General features: G+C 59.3%; 1 protein-coding gene across 3 annotated transcripts; it reads right to left on the bottom strand.

Moving 5' to 3' along the window:
• Window positions 1-144: 144 nt before the first annotated feature.
• On the bottom strand, window positions 145-18,327 carry KMT5A (lysine methyltransferase 5A). Of its 3 annotated transcripts, none has more exons than XM_056131387.1 (8): window positions 18,230-18,327; window positions 13,364-13,485; window positions 12,599-12,755; window positions 7,830-8,040; window positions 7,610-7,697; window positions 4,600-4,659; window positions 2,710-2,900; window positions 145-1,663 (listed from the first exon to the last, which is right to left on the bottom strand). In XM_056131387.1, exons 1-8 carry the CDS (start codon window positions 18,237-18,239, stop codon window positions 1,453-1,455), a joined length of 1,050 nt encoding a protein of 349 aa, XP_055987362.1. In that variant the 5' UTR covers window positions 18,240-18,327; the 3' UTR covers window positions 145-1,452. The 3 variants fall into 3 exon arrangements, with proteins under 3 accessions (XP_055987362.1, XP_055987361.1, XP_055987363.1); XM_056131386.1 differs by lacking the exon at window positions 18,230-18,327 and adding an exon at window positions 13,610-13,757; XM_056131388.1 differs by lacking the exons at window positions 13,364-13,485; window positions 18,230-18,327 and adding an exon at window positions 13,610-13,757.
• Window positions 18,328-19,592: the final 1,265 nt, after the last annotated feature.

Raw genomic sequence — 19,592 nt, 5'->3', positions numbered from 1 at the left:
CGCTTAGGAACAAGGGGCCCTGGGTCGGGGCGTTTGCGCTGCACGCAGCTGACCCCAGAACTCGCTCCCCCGCACACACGGTCCCCCCGGCACAGAGCCCCTCCAAACAATTGAAAAATTAAAAGAACAGGAGACACACAGGTAGCCTGGCAATAAATATTTTAATTTCATTTTTATGATGACAAATAATTTTCAAGTTTACTTCGCTTTCTTAAATACAAAGCTGAACCACAAACAGGCACAGCCCTACGGTCCGTCTCTCGCTGACACACCCTGTCAGGGCCCCTGCGATTCGCTGACCAGGCAAGTGTGGGTAGGGAAGACCTTAGCACCGTGGCGAGGCGGGCGGGCTGGGGGCACCAGGCTGAGGAGGGCGCCCAGGCCGGACTGTTCATGCTGGCCCGGGCGCAGGGCCCAGGAGGCCCGGGATGGGCGGTGGCAGGAGGGTCACAGTGCAAGAGAGAACTGCACCTTGGTCTGTGTCCGAGCCCCCGACCACCCCGTCTGCCGGGCCTTTCCTGGAGGCTGGGGCGGTGCCCCCGAGTGCATGGCGCCTCCGGGCAAAGAGACAGCAGGTGGGTGGGTACAGCCCAGACCCGCGGTCGGCGACCTTCAACCAACCCAGCGGAGCGGGGACAGGCGGAGCGGGTAAGTAATTTCTGGTCCCACTACAAAACTTTATTTTTGATTAGAACAGAGTACCATCCAAATCTCTCCTACAAAAAGGAAAAACACAAAAAAGCCAAAACAAAACAAACGAAACACCGCAGCCGCTTCACTCGCTCCAAGTCCTATATACACACAAGTCGCTTTCTGTGGGTTTTTCCTTTTTTACCTTTTTTTTTTGGATTTTTATTATTTTTCTAAAATAAACTCAGTGTTCACATTTCTATAAAGAACTGTTTCCCAGTTTCGGGAACCCCTGGCCCGTCCCTGTGATTCCCTGCCCTGAAGCTTGGGGTACCCGGGGAGGCCACGGAAGAGGGGCTGCGGGCCGGCCCTGGCCTGGCCCGGGTCAGCAAGCTGTCGAGAGAGCAGGGGGAAGACTGTGGGCTGCACACCTGTGAGACTCACGCGTTCACGGTGCACCTGGCGAGACGTGAGGGGAACAAGAGCTTGAAAGCATCCCGTCCAGGCTTGGGGGTGGGGGGCCCCTGCCCAGCTCGGACCAGATGCTCGCCCCTGAAAACCTGTGCCGAGTCTTGGACTGCATGCACGGGAAGCACAAACTTTCAACTTGTATGCAAAAAAGATACAAAAACAACTAGGATATAAAAGTTTTGGTGATATAAGGCCATCTGTTCCAGTCCACCTCGGAAACCTGTAACAGATATTTAAATACTACAGTGAAAAGGCATCTTAATATACTTTTTAAAAACATCTGAATCTGCTAAGATTAAGTGTGTAAAAAAAAAAAATCTGATTCCCTTTGAGGGCACTTGTCCACGGCGGTCAGTGCTTCAGCCAGGGGTGCGCCTCAAGGGACGCGCGGCTGCGGTCCCCGTAGTCGTAAAGCAGCTCCTCCCCGGCCTCGATGTCGCGGGAGGCGATGAGGATTAGGTGAGGCACGCCCGCGATGTCGTGCAGCTTTGTCTGGCAGTTCCCGCACTTGCTGTGGTTAATGAGCCTCCCCAGGCGGTCGGTCTCCCGGGTGGCGTCGACGCTGGCGGGGGAGGGGACACACACCGGGGATTAGACAGGCAGGAGGGCACTGCACTGGGGCGGGGGGGTGGGGGGGGGTGGTGGTGTGTGCAATCCCGGACATTGGCGGGAGAGACCCCTGAGCACCGGCCAGTGAGGTGTCAGAGCCAAACAGAACGGCAGGGCTTGGGGCTTGGGGTGCAGAAGGCTCCCGGCGGGGGCGCAGGATGTGACTGCAGAGTTCTGCACAGTGAAATCGCCCCTGGGTGGGGGAGGCTGTGGCTGTGTCTGCAGGGAGCAGACAGGAACTGCCTGTACTTTCTGCTAAATTTTGCTGGGAACCTAAAACTTCTGTGAAAAAAAAGTGTTGGAAAAAAACAAAACATCAGGGGCTGGAGCGCTAGGACAGCAGCTAGGCCGTGTGCACACAGCCGACCCAGGCAGGAGGGCACCGCAGAAGTGATTCCTGAGACCCGAGCAATAGTATAGCGGGTAGAGCATTTGCCTTGCACGCGGCCGACCCAGGTTTGATTCCTGGCATCCCATAGGGTCCCCCGAGCACCTCCAGGAGTAATTCAAGAGTGCAGAGCCAGGAGTAACCCCTGAGCATCGCCAGATATGACCCAAAAATTTATAAAAAAAAAAGTAATTCCTGAGCACAGTCAGGAGTAACTCTGAGCACTGCACTGCCAGATATGGCCAGAAAAACCCCCACCTCAAAAAAAAAAAAAAATCAGTGGCAGGACTCAAGATGGGCCAGCAGGTAGGGCACTTGCCTTCCTTACAGCTGACGCTGGTTTAAAGCTCAGCACCGCATACAGTCCCCTGAACACCACCAGGAGTGACCCCTGAGCGCCTACTGGATGAACCCCCCCCTCGCAAACACACACGACAGGACAGTGGACAGAAGGGCTTCACAGGGAAGGGCGGTCCAGACTGCGGTCTGCCCAGGCTGATGGGTCTTCCCTGGAAGCGGTCGGGTCGTGTTGTTGCTGAGCTGCTCCAATAAAGCCATGGGGAAGCGGGCAGTGACCGAGCTGTCCCCCCGCCGGCTCACCCGGCACTCACCAGTAGGTCTTGCTTAGGTACTGGAAATAATACATGTAGCAGCCCGTGGAGGGGTCCTGCGCGTACAGCGCCTCCCGCTTCTTGGCGTCGGTGATCTCGATGAGGTCCCCGTGGTACTCCACCACGAACTCGCCCCGAGAGAACTGCTTGGTGGCAATCACCCCCCTGCCCTTGCCATCGATGAGGTCAATCTGATGGGAGGGGACGAGAGGGTCGCTCACCAGCAGGAGGGCAGCGGACCGGGTCCCTCACTAGCTCCATGATGCCCCAGTGAACTTGCTTGGGCAGGCCGCGCACATCCACAGGTGACCGCAGCTAGCCCACAGTGAGGCCAGGAGCATCAGCCCCAAATGCTCTCTTGCGCTTCTCTGCAGGTCACGGCCCACGCAGGCGAGAGCTGCTAGGCAGGGCGTGCCCGCTGCTACGGACAAGGAGTCTCAGCCAAGAAAGTGGGCAGTACAGACAAACCCCTGAGGCGGGCGACCCTCGGGGCCAGCAGGAGCCAGCGCAGCTGTTTCTCCACACTCACTCCACGTGGTGCTGGGATGCAGGCTGGGATGCAGGCTCTGCCCGCTCCTCGCTGAGGTCCGTGTCCCGCAGCCCCGCCGGGGCACCCAACGGAGACACAGCAAGACAAAAGCAGAATTACTGGGCACTACCATTTCTCAGGAGGAATTTAGGGGAAACAGGCTCCATTTCCCTGGGGCAGGAAGCCATCAGCACAGCTGCAGTTCCGGCCCCTCGCCACAGGGCCTGGCCTGAACACACCATCTAGTCAAGTCCAAAACTGCACAGGCTGGGGCTGGAGAGATAGCACAGTGGGTAGGGCATCTGCCTTGCACGCGGCCGACCCGGGTTCGATTCCCAGCATCCCAGCATGGTCCCTTGAGCACCGCCAGGAGTAACCCCCGTGCATCACTGGGTAAAGGTAAAGGTAAAGGCCCTCCCGTTGATCGTCGATTTGCTCGAGCGGGCCCAGTAACGTCTCCATTGGAGACTTTGTTGTTACTGTGTCTGGCATATCGAATACTCTCGGTAGCTTGCCGGGCTCCCCGAGAGGGGCGGAGGAATAAAAAAGCAAAAAACAAAAAACAAAAAAAACTGCACAGGCTTCAGCTGCCGGAGGGAGCCGGAGACAGCAGCGGCCTGCGGGGCCTGAGAGCAAAGCTGGGGAGGCGCTGAGGCAACGGGCTGCTAACACTCAGCGGTGCCCTCTAGGAGGGCAAGAAAATTCCAGATCAGCCATAGACAGTCCAACAGGCCAGTACATGCTCCTTAGGAAGGATGCCTGAGTTCCTGCAGAGGCACCAGTTGGAGCGACCCAAGCAATGCTGGGTGTAGCCCCAAAACCAAAGCAGAAAGGAGAAAGAAAGCCTAGGGGTCAGGCAGGGGCGAGGGTACCGCGGCTCTGCCACACTGGACATCAGCAGCGGTGGCTGGAGCGACCGCACGATGGGGAGGGTGTCCGCCTGACCTGCGGCCGGCCTGGGCTCCATCCCCAGCACCCTGTATGGTCCCGAGTCAGTCAGGAGTGACAGCTGAACATGGCTGGGCGTGACCCCAAATAACACAGCAGTGGGGCTGGAGCGATAGCACAGCAGGTAGGGCGTTTGCCTTGCATGCAGCGGACCCGGGTTCGATTCCCAGCATCCCATATGGTGCCCCGAGCACCGTCAGGAGTAATTCCTGAGTGCATGAGCCAGGAGTAACCCTGTGCATCATCAGGTGTGACCCCAAAAAACAACAATAAAACAAAAAAATAACACAAAAGAACAGAGCTTGAGGATGGGGCTGGGGAGATGACACAGAGCAGGGCTTAGCCTGCAGGAGGCGCCAGCCCGCCCGCACGGCAGGTCCCCCCCTCCATGCTCCCTGGAGCCAGCCTCTCACCTTCATTCCTTCTTCCTTCCCGCTTTCAATCAGCTCATCTATTCTCCTTCGTTCCTCGGACTGTGAGGGAAGAGCAGGAAGCACGTTAGCGTCAGCATGCCCTCTGGGCCCCCAGGGCCATCTCAGGCGGCCTCTGTGATGCAGACACCCAGCGAGTTCCCATGCCAGACCTCCATCCTTGTGGCCGTGGGCAGGGTCACCGACTTTGCTTGAACCCCACAGGCAGGAAGTGGCGTGTGGTGTTCTGCCTACCCTGCCGGGGACTGGTGGCATCTTTTGGTTCTGGGAACACTCTAGCAGTACTGGGGACCAACCCTGGGCTCCCAGTCGCAAAGCTTGTGGCCAGTCCTTTGGGCTCGCTCCTGGCCTTCGCCTGGGCAGTTTTAAAAAATGTTCCTAGTGGGCCAGAGAGATGGTATAGCAGGAAGGGCGTCAGCTGAGCCGGGTTCCATCCCTGGCACCCCACATGGTCGGTCCCCTGAGCAAAGAGCCAGGAGTCAGCCCTGAGCACTAACAGATGAATCCCCAAAACAAAGGAAAAGATCTTTGAGGTCAGGAGACAGCTCCCTCGGCCTGGAGAGGTCCAGGCCCACCCCCGGCACTGCCGAGCTGGGAGAAGCCCCAAGGACCACCAGTGTGACGAGAAGCGGGCCCCCCCACCCAGAATTTGGCACTCGATCCCCTGCCTGATGTCCCCAAGAAGTCATGTGGGGCCCTGGGGCCTGCCCTGGCTGCATTTAACAAAGCTTCGTGGCGAGTTTTCTCCCGACACAAACAGGCCATGGCAAACACCGGGCTGACAGCTGCTGCTGGGGGTGCCAACCTGCTCCTTGGGGACAGAACAGCTCACGTACCAATTCTCACGGGGTAGAATCCATTTTCTACCAAACGGCACGCTGTGGGAGCCAAGGGCACCCTGTGGGAGCCAGGGTGGCCTCCCCATCACTGTTCACAGGCCCCCGGCCCCTTCCAGGCCATTTGCCCGATTTGGACCTTCCTACTCCCACATGCTACACTGGCAGCCACCGGCTCTGCAGGCTGTTCTCATGGGGGCCCCCATTCTGCTGGCTGCAGTGACTCCCTCACCACGGTGACATAGGTAAGGGCCACAGCAATGATCGCGCCCACACACACACACACACACACACACACACACACACACGCACCCCATGCTGAACAAGAGGAAGGGACTTCCAGCTCTGTGTTCTGCGCGGGGCAGCAGCTAGGGGGCTTCCTGCATGTGCCAATGGGGAGGCTACAGTCAAGCAGGGCTGGCAATGGGCATGCCAACGTGGGGCTGCTGAGGAGCCGGGGACAGAGTTGGGACAGGTGTGGGCAGGAGTTGGGACAGGTGTGGGCAGAGGGCTGTCTACGACAGAAAGCTGGATGGCGCACTCGTGTGCACCGAGGCTGTGTGGGCATGATGCCAGGGCATGGCCCAGACCCACCCCAGCCAGGCCCAGGAGAGGCCCCAGAGGAGGCGTCAGAGGTGTCTGCTGAGCTTCCACCTCAGCGGCACAGGCCGGGATCTGGTTCCTGCCAGCCCAGAGGGAGCCAGGCCTGGGCTCTCACCCGCAGGCGGTCCTGCAGGAAGCGATACAGGGCATACAGGAGCCCCGCAGAGGTGCCGTCCAGGCAGTCAGCATTTGTCAGCACACGCCCGGCCGCCCCCGCCTAAGGCAGAAATGCCTTGTCTACTGATTAGAGGCCCAGTGAGCCCTGAACCCTGAGCGCCCTGAGTGGGCAGGCGCAGCAAGGCCCGGAGCAGAGGGACTCAAGGCCTGGCCTGGCCTGGGCCAGCCTGGTCTCTACTGTAGGCCAGTGAGCCACAGCTCCTGCCGGTACTCGGTGAAGGTACAGGACAGGATGGGGGTTTATGGGGCTTTCCACCCGGAGAGTGGCGCCTGACCTCTCTGTTCCCTCCCGGAAGACTCTCCCCGTGAGAAAGGCTGTGACTAGGTGCCTGTCCCAATATTCTGAGGTCCTGGGATATGTCCAGCCCATCCTTATCGAGCCAAAGAATGCTGTTCTCCAGGGGCGGAGAGCACCCTGGCCCCAGGCTTTTCCTCATATTTATCTCTTTTTCTTCCTTTCCTTCCTTTTTTTTCCCCCCGCTTTTTGAGTCTGAGTCATACTCAGCCATGTTCAGGGGTTACTCCCGGCTTTTCACTTACTCCTTGCGGTGCTGGGGGACCATATGAGATATACCAGGGATCAAACTTGGGTCGGCCACATGCAAGACAAATGCCCTATTACTCTGGTCCCTTTTTTCTGTTTTCAGGTCATATCTGGCATGCGCAGAGCTTACTCCTGGCCCAGTGCTCAGGGATTGCTCCTGGCGTGGAGACCATCTGGGGTACTGAGATTTGAGCCTGAGTCACGCCAAGTGCCCTATCCCCTGTACTGCTGCTCCAGTTTTTAGTTTTTAGTTTTGGGCCACACGGGGTGGTGCTCAGGGATCACTCCTGGCGGGCCCCACGAGGTGCTGGGGACCAAGGCCAGGTCTACTGCGTACGAGGCCAACGCCCTCCTGCCGCCCTCGCACTCTGGCCCTGGTTTGCTTCTTTCAAGGAAACATCACCGACGCCAGGCCCGACCGGGGCAGGTTCTGTCCTTCCCCGGTGGAGCCCGTGCTGACACCACCCGTGTGTCATCAGGTGGCCCCGCCCGGACCGTGACAGCCTGCAGTGAGCTCTGGGGCTTGGGGAGGGCTACAGACCCGGGCCGGCCATGTCTCAACACCAAGGGCAGGTGCCCGCCTCAAGGAGGTGGTGTGGGAGACGCCCCCAGGAGCCCAGAGCATGGGGGACGTCTGGGGCGTGGACGCCTTAGCCTCCTGCACTCGGGGAGCCGTCCTGCCCTCACCCGACACAAGCCCTCCTCTGAGTGTGGGGGACAGAGGCCCAGCCCAGCCCACGGGCCCCACCGGGTCCAGGAAGAGCTGAAAGCCCCCGGCCCACAGCCCCGCCTCACGCGTTGGTACTGGGCCCGGGGGGAGGCAGGGGGCTACCTGGAGCTCGGCCTTGCTCTTCCGGGAGCTCCTCCGCACAGGGTAGAAGTCCGTGAGTTTGCGGTTCTGCGGCGTTTTCCCTTGAGCTCTGCAGCGGGAAGAAGAAAACAGCCCGGCCTGAGTGTGGGCAGCCGTGCCCAGGAAGCCCTGGGCCGTGCCCGCATCCCTCGACCCCCCGCGCCACACTCCTGGACCCGCGCCGTCCGGGCTGGGCACTCACTTCTTCCTCGGGGCCTGCTTGCCCTTCACGGGCTTCTTCAGGCCTTGCTTGGTGACAGCTGCGTTGGAGGGTTCACAAGGTGAGGTCGGAGATTCTGCTGCTTCCGGTTTTTGGTTTGGAAAAGGGGCCAGGGGGCCCCTCCTGGAGTCTCTGAGCTTCTGTTCCTCGGCCTTCATGGCGCCCCGGGGCCCCGTGGCCGAGTTCCTCTTCTCTGCGGGCGGAGGGAGAGACTGCGGTTTTTGCCGGCACTGTGTTTGGTTTGGGTCACACCTGGAGGTGGGGCCGCGGGCTGGCCAGGCCTCTTTGGCCGTGTCCAGCTCACAGTGCTGGAGCCCGTCCCAGGGAGGCTCGGGAGCCCAGCCTGGCCCCGGGTACCAAGCCTGCCCTCAGCCCCCCAGCCCGCGCCCGGCCCCACAAACAGTCCCTGTGGCTCTGAGGAAAAGGCCTTTCAGGCTAAAGCCCTGAGGCAGCCACACTGGCCTGAGCAGCCCTAGGCGCCGGCCATCAGTCTCGGGGAGAAGACTAGGCCCTGGAGAGCAGGAGAGGGCAGTGCAGGGAGGCACAGCACAGTGAAGCAGACACAGAGAGACACAGACATAGACACACAGAGACACACACATAGACACCCAGACACAGACAAGACACAGAGACACAGACACGGACACACAGACAGACACAGACACAGACAGATAGACCCAGACAGACAAACAGACATACAGACACAGATACACACACACAGGCACACACAACACAGCAGACACAGATAACGCAGAAACACACAACACACAACACAGCACAGGGAAGGACACCCACAGAAACACAACACACTGGCACAACACTCACAGCACACAGCACACACACCAACATGGCACATACACACACCCCCAAAGCACACACGGGATACACCCACACACCACTCCCCCTACAACATTCGCGCGTGCGTGCATGCACGCATGCACGCACACACACACACACACACACACACACACACACACACACACGGTTCCTGTGCGTGGCCAGCCAGGCTGAGGCTTCTTGCAAATGAAGGGCAGGGGAAAGGGCCCAGGTAAGGAGCCTAAAGCGTGAGGCAGGGGTTGGATCTGGGCGCCGCTGAAAGAGAAAGGCTCTATCTTCCCGGGGGCTAGGACCATCCTCAGAGCGGTCCTCAGCATGCCCGGGCACTGGCCGCAGTATCGTGAGGGACAGACAGAGAAACTGATTCAGGCCGAGAAACGGTTGTTTCTGAGCCACGCCTGGAGGTGCTTGGGGACCGCTTGTGACTGCGGGGGGGATGAAATCAGGGTTGCCAGCATCAAGGGAAGCACCCGAAGCCCTGCTCCCCGCACCATTCACTTTCAAAGATGATTCACAGGCCAGGAAGACGGCTCACAGAGCGAGAGAGAGCAGGCTTCCCTGGGGATCGCCACGCCCGGAACCACATCCTTGCTGTCCCCTTGAGCATCATCAGCCATGGGGCCCTTTTTGATTGTTTTGGCCACATCTGGCAACCATATAAGGTACGGGGAACTGAACTAGAGTTGGACAGGCTTAAGGCAAGCATTTTCACCCTGCACTGTCTCTCTAATCCCCAATTTGTATTTATTTTGGAACAGGATTGGGCTTAGGGCTAATTCCTGGCTCTGTGTTCAAGCATCACTCTGGGAGGTGCTCAGGGGACCACGTGGGATGCCAGAAATTGAACCCAGGTTGCCCACATGCACAGGAGTGCCCTACCCTGTAATACTATCACTCCTGCCCCCAAATTTTTATTTTGTTAGTGTTTTCCACCCTAGAGAAGCCTGTGTTCTCTTAGCAGGTATTTCTCTCTTCTGCTTCTCCCACTCTGGAGAAGCCCGTGCTTTCACTTGAACACATTTTCCTCTCTTTCTCTCCCATCACATACAAGTACATTTCTTCCAATAAAAACTATTTTGGAAAACAAAAATTTTTAAGTTTTTCTTTATTTTGAAGGGGCCACATCCAGGATCTAACATGCCAAACAAGCACTTATACCCCTGTACCTGCTCTCCAGCCCTAGTTTAAAAGAATTTTGTTTGTTTTTGGGTCACACCTGGTGGAGCTCAGAGCTAACTCCTGGCTCTGCCCAGGGGTCACTGGTGGTGGGGCTTGGGGGATCGTATGTGGTCCCAGAGACAAAACTCAGGTCAGCTGTGTACCAAGGAAAGTATCCATTGTAGTATCTCCCTGGTTCTAAAATCATTGTTATTACCTTGGTTTTCGGGCCTTTTTTTTCTTTTTGGGTCACACCCGGCCATGCACAGGGGTTATTCCTGGCTCTGCACTCAGGAATTACTCCTGGCAGTGCTCAGGGGACCATATGGGATGCTGGAAATCGAACTCAGGTTGGCTGCATGCAAGTCAAACGCCCTACCCGCTGTGCTATTGTTCCAGCCCCCAGGGGCCTAGTTTTTTAAAAGTAAAATACAATCGTAGGACAAGGACTAGAGCAACAGGACAGCAGGTAGGGAGCTTGTCTTGCACGCGGCCGATCTGAATTCAACACCTGGCATCCCGTATGGTCTCCCGAGCTCATCAGGAGTCAACCCTGAACACCAAAACCAAAAAAGAGGGGCTGGAGCAATAATACAAGTGGGTAGGACATTGCAGGCAGCTGACCTCGTTCAACTTCTGACATCCCAAGCACCGCCAAGAGTAACTTCCCCCAAGCATCACTAGGAGTAACCCCTGAGCATCACTGGGTGTGGCCCCAAAACAAACAAAAACCAAAAAAGAAAACAATACACTGCTGATTGGAAACGTGCAATGGCGCAGGCACTGTGGAAGAGGAAGCAGATCTTCCAAGAGTTAAACAGTTACCACATGAGCCTGCCACTCTCCTGCTGCCATCTCTGAAGGGAATTAAAAACATATGTCCACACAGAAAGTCGGCAGCTTACTCAGTCCTGGCCCAAGGGGGAGAAAGCCTGACGTCTAGACTAGGTCCAGTCCCGGGATGGAGCATTATTTGGCCACAGAAAGGAATGAACAAGGAATGAACCTTGGACAAGAGGAGATGGGGAAGAGACGGGCACCCGGGCGCGTGTGGCAGATGGGTGAGACGAGCACCCGGGGGCGCGTGTGGCAGATGGGTGAGGGCACCCAGCAGGAGCCACTTATGTGCAACAGAAAGTGACTTGCGGGCTGGAGCCATATTACTGCGGGGAGGGCACTGGCGTGGCAGGCAGTGACCTGGGCTCGATCCCCAGCACCCCACATAGTCCCTGGAGTCTCCTGGGAGTAATTCCTGAGCACAGAACCAAGTACACCTTGAGCACTGCCTGGTGTGGCCCAAAACCAAAACAAAAAACGACAACATAAAAGTGATTTGTGGCTGCCAGGGCTGGGGGAAGCCAGTCAGGAAGTGGGGCTGAGGGGGATGAAAATGTTCTAGAATGAGAGTCGTGTGGCCCCCTTTTAAAAATCTAACCCACCCATGCAGACCGTTTCCGTTTCCTTGTGCGGAGCCTTCCTGAGTAGAAGCAGGGAACCGAGGCTGGGCCCCAGGCGTTGTCAGAGCCTGGGGCCACCAGGCAGGCCCTGCGGGTGGCCAGAGAGAGCCTGGCCCCACCTTTGCTTCCACCTAATTTCAACCCTCCCCCTGCCTAACACTGGGAGTTCAACCCGCTGGCCTGGGCCTATGTCACCACAAGCAACATTACATGTTGCTTCACTAACATGCTACAGTACATTAACAACAGTATTAACATTACTATGTTGCCCATGTCACTGGCCTCCAGGTGGGGTCAGAGCCTTGCAAGCAGCCACTGCCCAGGCGGCCTCCACTCAGTGGATGGAGAAAAAGCCAGTCCCATCTGCACAGGGCAGAGGGTGTGGCGAGGGCTGACTCCGGCCCCTCACGCCATCATTTATGGCGCCTCCTGTTAATGCAAAGACTTCCTCCTTAGGGCCTCCAGGGCAGAGTCCCCAGCTTCTCGGCAAGTTTCATTCTTTCACACGTGCAGTACTCAGGACTTAGTTCTGGCACCCTCAGGGGACCCAACGGGGTGCCAGGGTGGAACTGGGGCGGTCGCAAGCAGGGCAAGCACCTCTCATGGCAAATGTCAATGAACAGGGAGCCATCATCTGTGGCTTCAGAAGGGACTATCCGATGTAGACATGGCTGTCTGCTTTTGGGCCACAGCTGGCAGTGCTCAGAGCTGACTCCTGGCTGTGCTCAGGGAACCATATTGGGTGTCGGGGACCGAGCCCTGGTTGCCACGTGCAAGGCAAGTGCCCTCCCTCTGTACTAACGCTTAGGCCTCAGAGCGTGACCTCTAAGAGGTTTCAGCTGGTCTAGGAAGGCACAGACGCTACTTCGGAGGCCTCCGTCTTTCCCGCGGCCTCTTAGCTCCCCACCTTTAGAAAGCTGCGCTCAGACTTGGGCCACAGAACTTGGGAAATGAGGCCAAGGAAGGAAGTTGATCCTCTCCGCGGGGCAGTGGGGACCCCAGGCCCCCCACAGGACCCCAGCTCACTGCCGCAATGCTCCTAGCACCCGAGCCTGCCAACTCAGAGCAGGTGCATTCCCTCTGCAACCTGGCCAGGCTACCAGGCTTGAAGGTCATGCTAACTGGGGAAAGCGGGAGAACCTGTCAGACCCACAGGGCGGGGCTCTGGCCGAGAAGCCACCCTGCCCTCCCGGGGGTCTGTGGGTCCCGCAGCTGAACAGGGCAAGGGTCAAGCTCTGTGACCTGGCCCCACCCGCTCGCGCAGGGCGGTGGTCGGCACCGCCTGCCTCCCAGGCTCACCTTCTCGTTTCTTGTAGCTCCCGGTTAATGGCTTCCCCTGGCATCTGACTTCGTGATGTGCAACTGAGTTCTCTTCCTGGAGCGGGGAGCGCATTCCGGAGCATTTGTTCGAGCTCATGTAGGAATAGATCTTTGACTGCCCGGCAAATACATTCTCCTAAAACGACAAACGCCGATTCTGAAAGAGCCTGGCAGACCACGTCGGCAAGGGGCAGCAGGAAGCCAGACAGCGCCGCGCCTGGGAGGCTGGCGGCCGGCCCGGCCGGGCACTGCGGGTGCCCGGGCCGCTGCCCATCACCCAGTCACTCCGTCCCCGCCCGGGCCCGCGGACGCGCCACGGGGCGTCGGGAGGTCACGGCGACCCGCGCGGGCCACGGGACCCGGGGTTCAGGGGGCTGGGTGGGGAGGGGAGCTGCCGCCCCCCTGCCGGGCCCGGGGGAGGCCAGGGCCTGCAGAGCGCTGCGGCCGGGCGGCGGCGGCGCGGGGCGCGGAGGGGCGGGCCGGGCCGGGCCGGCGGGGTGCGGGTGCGGGTGCGGGGCGGCCCCTCGGGCAGGCCGCGGGGCAGCGCCGGCGGGGCGCGGGGCGGGCGCGGCGCGGCGCGGGCGCGGGGGGCGCCTCCCCGCGACCCCCGCCGGGGCCGGAGGCCGCCGAGACAAACTTTCCCGAGCCGGGGCCGCGCCGGGCCGGGCGGGCCGCGGGGCGGGCGGGGGACCCCGGGGCGCGCCCACGTGCTCCGCGCGGCCGGCGGGGCCGGCGCCTGCTTACCCCGTCGGTGCGGGGCCTCCCCGGGCCCCTCCGCTCCGCCATCGCCGGGCCCGGGGCCGTCGCTGCCACCGCCGCCGCCGCCGCCGCCGCCTCCACCGCGCGGGGCTTGGACATCTTCCTGCCTGGAGAGGGGACCCGGGGAAGCGGGGACGGGCGCTCAGGGCGCGCGGGCGGCGGGGAGCGGGGCCGCTGCCAGGTTCCCGGGGCCCCGCGCGCCGCCCGCCGCCCCCGGCCCGACACACCCACCTGCAGCCCGGCCAGGCCCATGGCGGCGCGGCCCGCGCCCTCGCCCTCGCCGCGGCCCGGCCACCAGCGCTGCCGCCGCCGCTGCTGCTGCTGCTGCCGCCGCCACCAGCGCCGCCGCGGCGCCCCGGGGAACGGCCGCCGGCGCCCCGCCGCGCCCCCCCTCCCCCATGGCCGCACTGGGCCCGGCCGGCCCGGGAGCCGCACGCTCGACCGGCGCAGGCGGCGCGTCCTGCCGGCCCGCCCGCCGCCGCCCACCGCGCGCCCGGCCCGGGAGGGGCTGCAGGGGCGGCGCCGGCGGCGGCGAATCCGGCTCGGGCGCGCCCCCTCGCGCGCGCGCGCGCAGCCGGGCCCGGCCCCGGGACGCCGAGTGACAGCCGGCTCGGGAGGCGCCAGGGCCCGGGCAGAGTGCTGGCGGGGCTGGGGGCCCTCGGGTCCGGGGTCCCCCTTGCAGCCGTGGAAACGGAGGCCACCGGCTACGACGCCGTGGAGCCAGGTGTCCACCCACCCAGGTGGCCGGCGCCTTACCGTGCACCAGGGGGACGCAGAGCCATGGTTAAGTTCTCGGGGAGCTTCTCAGGCCTACCCAGACCGACTTAGACCTCACCAGCACCCCGAAACGAAACCTTTCTAGGGAACAGGGCTGGCAAAGTGAGCGCTTCGCCCAGGTCTCGGACTGGAAGGGGACTTCAGACTGGCCGCCACTGCACCTCCCGACGGGGGGCGGACAGGAAGGAGGCTTGCTGAGACCCCCATTTCTACCCACCCCACGGGCCGCGGTCAGTAGGAAAGTTAATGTCACAGAGGCTAGGCCCGAGCCATAGCACAGACCGGAGGGTGCTGGCATTGCAGGCGGCCAACCCAGGTACCATCCCCCGCACCCATATGGTCCCCAGAGGGCCATCAGGAGTGATCCCTGAGCAGAGCCAGGAGCCTGAGCATCCCGTGTGGCCCCAAACGAGAGACGCCAGGACCCCCAAAGCACACAGCTCTAGGGGCTGAGTCCTAGCCAGGCGGCAAGGCCGGGATTCCTCTCCCTGCCTCTGCCCCAGCAGTTCTCTGTGACCACATCAGGTCACTTCCCCAGTCTCGCCTCAGGGCCGCCACCAGGAACACTGACTCCCATGTCCTACTAGGCCGATATGGCCTGCCGCCCATCCTGGCTACCCACAGCGTGCTCAGAGATGCAGAGGGCTTTCACTCAGGGCACATGGTCACCCCGCAGCCCAGGCCTTTTGACCGTGGGGGTGACACCAGCAAGACACAGTAGCTTCAGGGTGTGTCACCAGACTCCTAACAACCATGCTTTGGGAGCAGGAAGTACCAATAACTCCCCGTCCACTCCCTGACTATCAGAAGCCCCTCCCGCAGGCGCTATCTGGTCTTGGCTCCATGTCATTGTCTGGAAGCTGGAAATCACCTTAAAATACAAGCTTAGTACTCAGTTCTACAGCTCTAAAACCAAGAGGATGTGGGCGATAATACAGCAGGTGGAGTGTTTGCCTTGCATGCAGCCGACCAGGGTTCAATCCCTGGTATTCCACATGATCCCCCAGCCTGCCATGATTCCTCAGTGGAGAGCCAGGAGTAAGCTCTGAGCACAGCTGAGAGTGGCCCCAAAACAATCAAACAACAACAAAAAAAAAAAACTTACAATGCCCAGGTTTTCACGTATCTTCATATATGCATAGAAAACCTACCCACGAATCTGAACCAGTTCTGCTTTGAGACTACTTGATCATAAAGGCTATAATTGCTTCCCTGAAACTCAGTGTAATGGCAAATCATTCATTCAACAAACATTTGCTAAATGCCTATTTTGTGATGGTCCTGTACTAAAGCCACCACTGGAACAGAGTGACAGGCTGAGCAGTTAGGCCAGAGGGTGGGAAGGACCCTCTCGGCCCTGGTGAATACTGGATTGATCCTCAAGCCTAGGGGGAAGCTGGGTCTGGGGGAGCTCATGATAAAAATCCCACGCTAGGGGCTGGAGCCATAGCACAGCGGGAAGGGCGTTTGCCTTGCATGCGGCCAACCCAGGTTCAATTCCCAGCATCCCATATGGTCCCCTGAGCACTGCCAGGGGTGATTCCTGAGTGCAGAGCCAGGAGTAACCCCTGTGTGTCGCCAGGTGTGACCCAAAGAGAAAAAAAAAAATCCCACGGTAGCTGCAGAGGGATAGGGTCGGAGAGACAGCAGGGGATGGCTAAGGCACTTGCCTTGCATGTGGCCAACTCCAGTTCCATCCCCAGCACTGCATATGGTCCCCCGAGCTATGCCAGTGTGGTCCAACCTTCCCCCACCACCACCAAAATAAAAAGTGGAGATGGGTAAGTGGAAAGAGGAAGGCAGATTAGGAGGCCAATGTACAGTGAGGACAGAGGATAAAAGCAGCTGTTCAGGGGCTGGAGTGATAGCACAGTGGATAGGGCATTTGCCTTGCACGCAGCCAACATGGCCGACCCAGGTTCGATTCCCAGCATCCCATATGGTCCCCCGAGCACCGCCAGGAGGAATTCCTGAGTGCATGAGCCAGGAGTAACCCCTGAGCATCGCCGGGTGTGACCCAAAAAGCAAAAAAAAAAAAGCAGCTGTTCAGATCCTGTTCATGAGGCTGTAAATATTTACACAATTGTAAAATGTCAAGAGCAGAGATGATGGTACCTTCTGTCATATGACCTGGCCAGACTCTCGAAGCAAACCACAAGTTTGGAGCAAAGATCACTTTTCTAGGAGAAAAAGACTTTTGAAGTTGTGTAAGTGATTTGATAGTTATGACACTAAATGCCCAGTTTGAAAGTTCCCAAAGGGCGAGGGATGTAGCTCAGAGATAGAGTACTTGCCTTGCATGCTTGAGGCCCTATTCGATGCTTGGGGTCACATTAAAAAAAAAATGGGGCAAGCAAAATGGATGAAAAGGCTAAAGTGCTTCATATGATCCTTGGCACCATGTGGTGGGTCCTACCACTTGTAGCTCCAAAACAAGTTTTAAAAGTAATGAAGCCTCGGAAATGAGTAATTATGAAGCTGAGGGTCAGTGAGGGAGTGGGACTCACTACAAATTGTCTGAGTGACTCATGAGCCTGCCTTGCTAGGAGCTGGGGGGCAATCTCTTTACTTTGGTTACTAGTGAGGCAGAAGAACAAGCAAAGAGACACCACAGCCAGGTCTAGACAGAGACTTTATATAAAGTTGACAGCTAATGTGTCTGAGTGGGAATTATCATTTACCCATTTCAAATATATAAATATTTCAAAGGCCAAGTGGTTAATAGTGTTTAATTAAAGCAAGCTACAGGGCCAGATGGTGCTCAGTGGTGCTCAGGGCTATTTCCTGGTCCTGGGCTAGCACTCCTGGTGGGACTGGGGGACCATATGGGTTGCCGGGGGAGAACCAGGCCAGCGGTGAGCCAAGCAAGCACCTTACCTGCAGTACTATCTCTCCACCACTGCTCCCCCTTTCAATTCACTGCTGTTGCAACAGTTTAAATGACTTTGCCCTGATGGGGAAGATGATTCAGGGAAATACCGTTTCACTAAGATTTATCAGATATGCTTAAATATACTCTGAGATGCTTAGAACTTTTCTGATGAGAAATGTGCACCCTCATTTATCCTCTGTGGGTTGGAGCGCGAGCTCTTTAACTTGAAGTTCACTATGCCTCATTTCCTAATCAGAATCTGGGTAAATCCCCAAAGACCCCAAAGGGACGCTGGGAGAGTAAGTGATGCAAGGGGGTGCAGGGCTGCGAACAAAGGGGACCCTGGAAACACCGGCAGAGCACATCCTCATTTCACTCACTGCAGGGCCGCGCTGCATTAGGCCAAATTCCGGCTCGCCTGTAAAACCCTCTTACTTTTGATAGACATCGCAACCCTTCACTTATTTTTTTTTTAAAATAACCACAATCCTACAATAGCCTTCATGCTGGTTGTGCAGAAGTGACCAGCGGTTGGAGAACACTTTGCCGCATAGCCGCGGGTCGACCGTCCGACCCTCACCTAAATGGGCAAAGGAGGCCCGAGGCGGGGCTCCCAGGCTTGCCACCGCACCCCAACCATCTGCTGTTCGGGAGGGGCCGGGTGTCGCCCACGGGCGCGGGAGCTGAGTCCAGGCGGGGGGGGGGGCGGGGGGGAAGGGCCGGGGCGCCGGCTGCCGCGGTGTCCCCGGGATGTAGGTTACCGAGCTGCGCCCTCGCCGCGGGGTCACCTCCTCTCCCGGCGCGAGTCCGGCGGCGGCTGAGCCTCGCCCGCGCCTCTCGGGGACCAACAGCCACCATCTCCCCGGAGGTGCCCGCGCCCTGGTGTCCTAAGCACTTTCACATATGGACCCACCGCCTCCGGCGAGGGCGGCGCGGCGTGCTGTCCGCATGCTGGAGAGGGGAAATCGAGTCACGGCAGTGGACGGGGCTTCCGGGGGCTTCGGGAGCCGGCCGGCCAGCCCTCCCTCTCCCCGGGGAGGAGAAGGTTCCGCAAGCCTTCCCCTCCCCCACCCGGAGCCGGCGTTCGGTGGGAGCAGCCGGCGGCAGCAGGGCGCCTCCCCGCCGCCGCTCCAGCCACCCCGGCCCCCCTCCGTCGCCACGACCACCCCAGTCGCCCCGGCGCTGGCCACCAGGGCCAATACCTCTAGCCATGGCCCGGCTCTGTCACCGCCTAAGATCTCCCGGGAAACCGAGCTTTCAAAAAAAGTTGCAACAACTGTAGCCAACTGCTCCGCGGAGCCACGGCTGCTACCCTGATTGGCGCCGGCGCCCGCCTCTCCCCAAGCTGCCCCTCGCGATAGGCGAATCGGAGGGAGGGCCCGCCCCTGTCCCCGCCTCCCCGCTGGGGGCGGGGCGAGCGGCTCAGCTTTATACAAACGCTTTCGGGACAGGCTCCGGCGGAGGAGGTGGGAGGGGGTTTAAATTTCATCGTCCCCCGGCGCTGATTGGCTGCGGGGGAAAGACACCCGCACTGTCATTGGCAGGCCCGAAACTCCTCCCTCCCCCTGCGCCAAAGCTCCTCCTCGCGGGCTTTAGTCACGCGGCTGCGAGCCCGGGCCAGGGTGGATCTGATGTGAGACTTCCGGTTTTCGTCCCGTTTGACCGGAACCCGACCTTTGACCTCGCGACCTCCACTTATGACCCGGAGAGCCTCCACTTTCCCAGGATGTTTGGCATCTCCAGCACCTTGGATCCTCCAGCGGTTCAATTCATTCATTCGTATTGCATGAGCTCTTTCAGCAGTATTCAAAACCAGCTGGTACAGCTCCTGCCAACTGAGTCTGCGGGTAAAACCTCCCGGACCCCTCAGCCATCCTATCCCAGCAGGCCTACCCCTCAATAGACTGGGAAGCAGTGGGATTAGGTGACCGGCTTGCTGCCCGCGCTCACACGACAGCTGAATTGCAGGTCCTCTAGCCCCTCCAACTGTTACTTCAGTAGGACATTGTCCTGACTGCCGACCAAGCCCAGCCCTATTCCCTGCAGGAGCTTCTGCCAATCTCTTCCCAGAAAAGTACAGACATCCTGGGTCATCTCTGAACACAGGGAAAGCATCCGTTACAGTCCCTCCCTGGGAGCCCCTCTGAGGGATGTGGGCAAGAACCAGCCATCCGTGCTCACTCTTTGTCCCTAGTTTTTAGTGTTTTAGTTTGGAGGCCACACCCTCCTCAGGGATCATTCTTGGCAGGGGCTTGAGGACCACATGAGCTCTGGATTGAACCAGGGTTGGCCACATTCAAGACACTGAAAGTAGGTTTATGGGGCCCGGTACATACACAGTTCACATGGTCCCACATACGTCCAGGTGTGACCCGGGAGGCCCCTGGGCACCGCCAGAATTTTGTCAGGACCACAGGACTTGAGCAGAGCCACATCTTTGAACCATGGCACAGAACTCCTTGAGCCAGTAGAACAGGCAGCCCAGGAACTGCCCCAGGGCACTGCTTGTACCTTCCCCCTTCCCCTAAAAACAGTTCAGCAGGAGATGGCTGGGGTGTGGGTTTG

Source organism: Sorex fumeus, unplaced genomic scaffold (assembly GCF_029834395.1).
Source record: "Sorex fumeus unplaced genomic scaffold, SorFum_2.1 ptg000087l, whole genome shotgun sequence".
Classification (NCBI taxonomy): Eukaryota; Metazoa; Chordata; class Mammalia; order Eulipotyphla; family Soricidae; genus Sorex; species Sorex fumeus.
This window is presented reverse-complemented; position numbering and strand designations above follow the sequence as displayed.

Coding starts and splice junctions, on each gene's coding strand:
- KMT5A (XM_056131387.1), bottom strand. Junction 12,756..13,363: donor GGAGGCCCCGCACCGACGGG/GTAAGCAGGCGC, acceptor TTGTCGTTTTAG/GAGAATGTATTTGCCGGGCA. Junction 2,901..4,599: donor GGAAGGAAGAAGGAATGAAG/GTGAGAGGCTGG, acceptor CCCTCCCATCAG/ATTGACCTCATCGATGGCAA.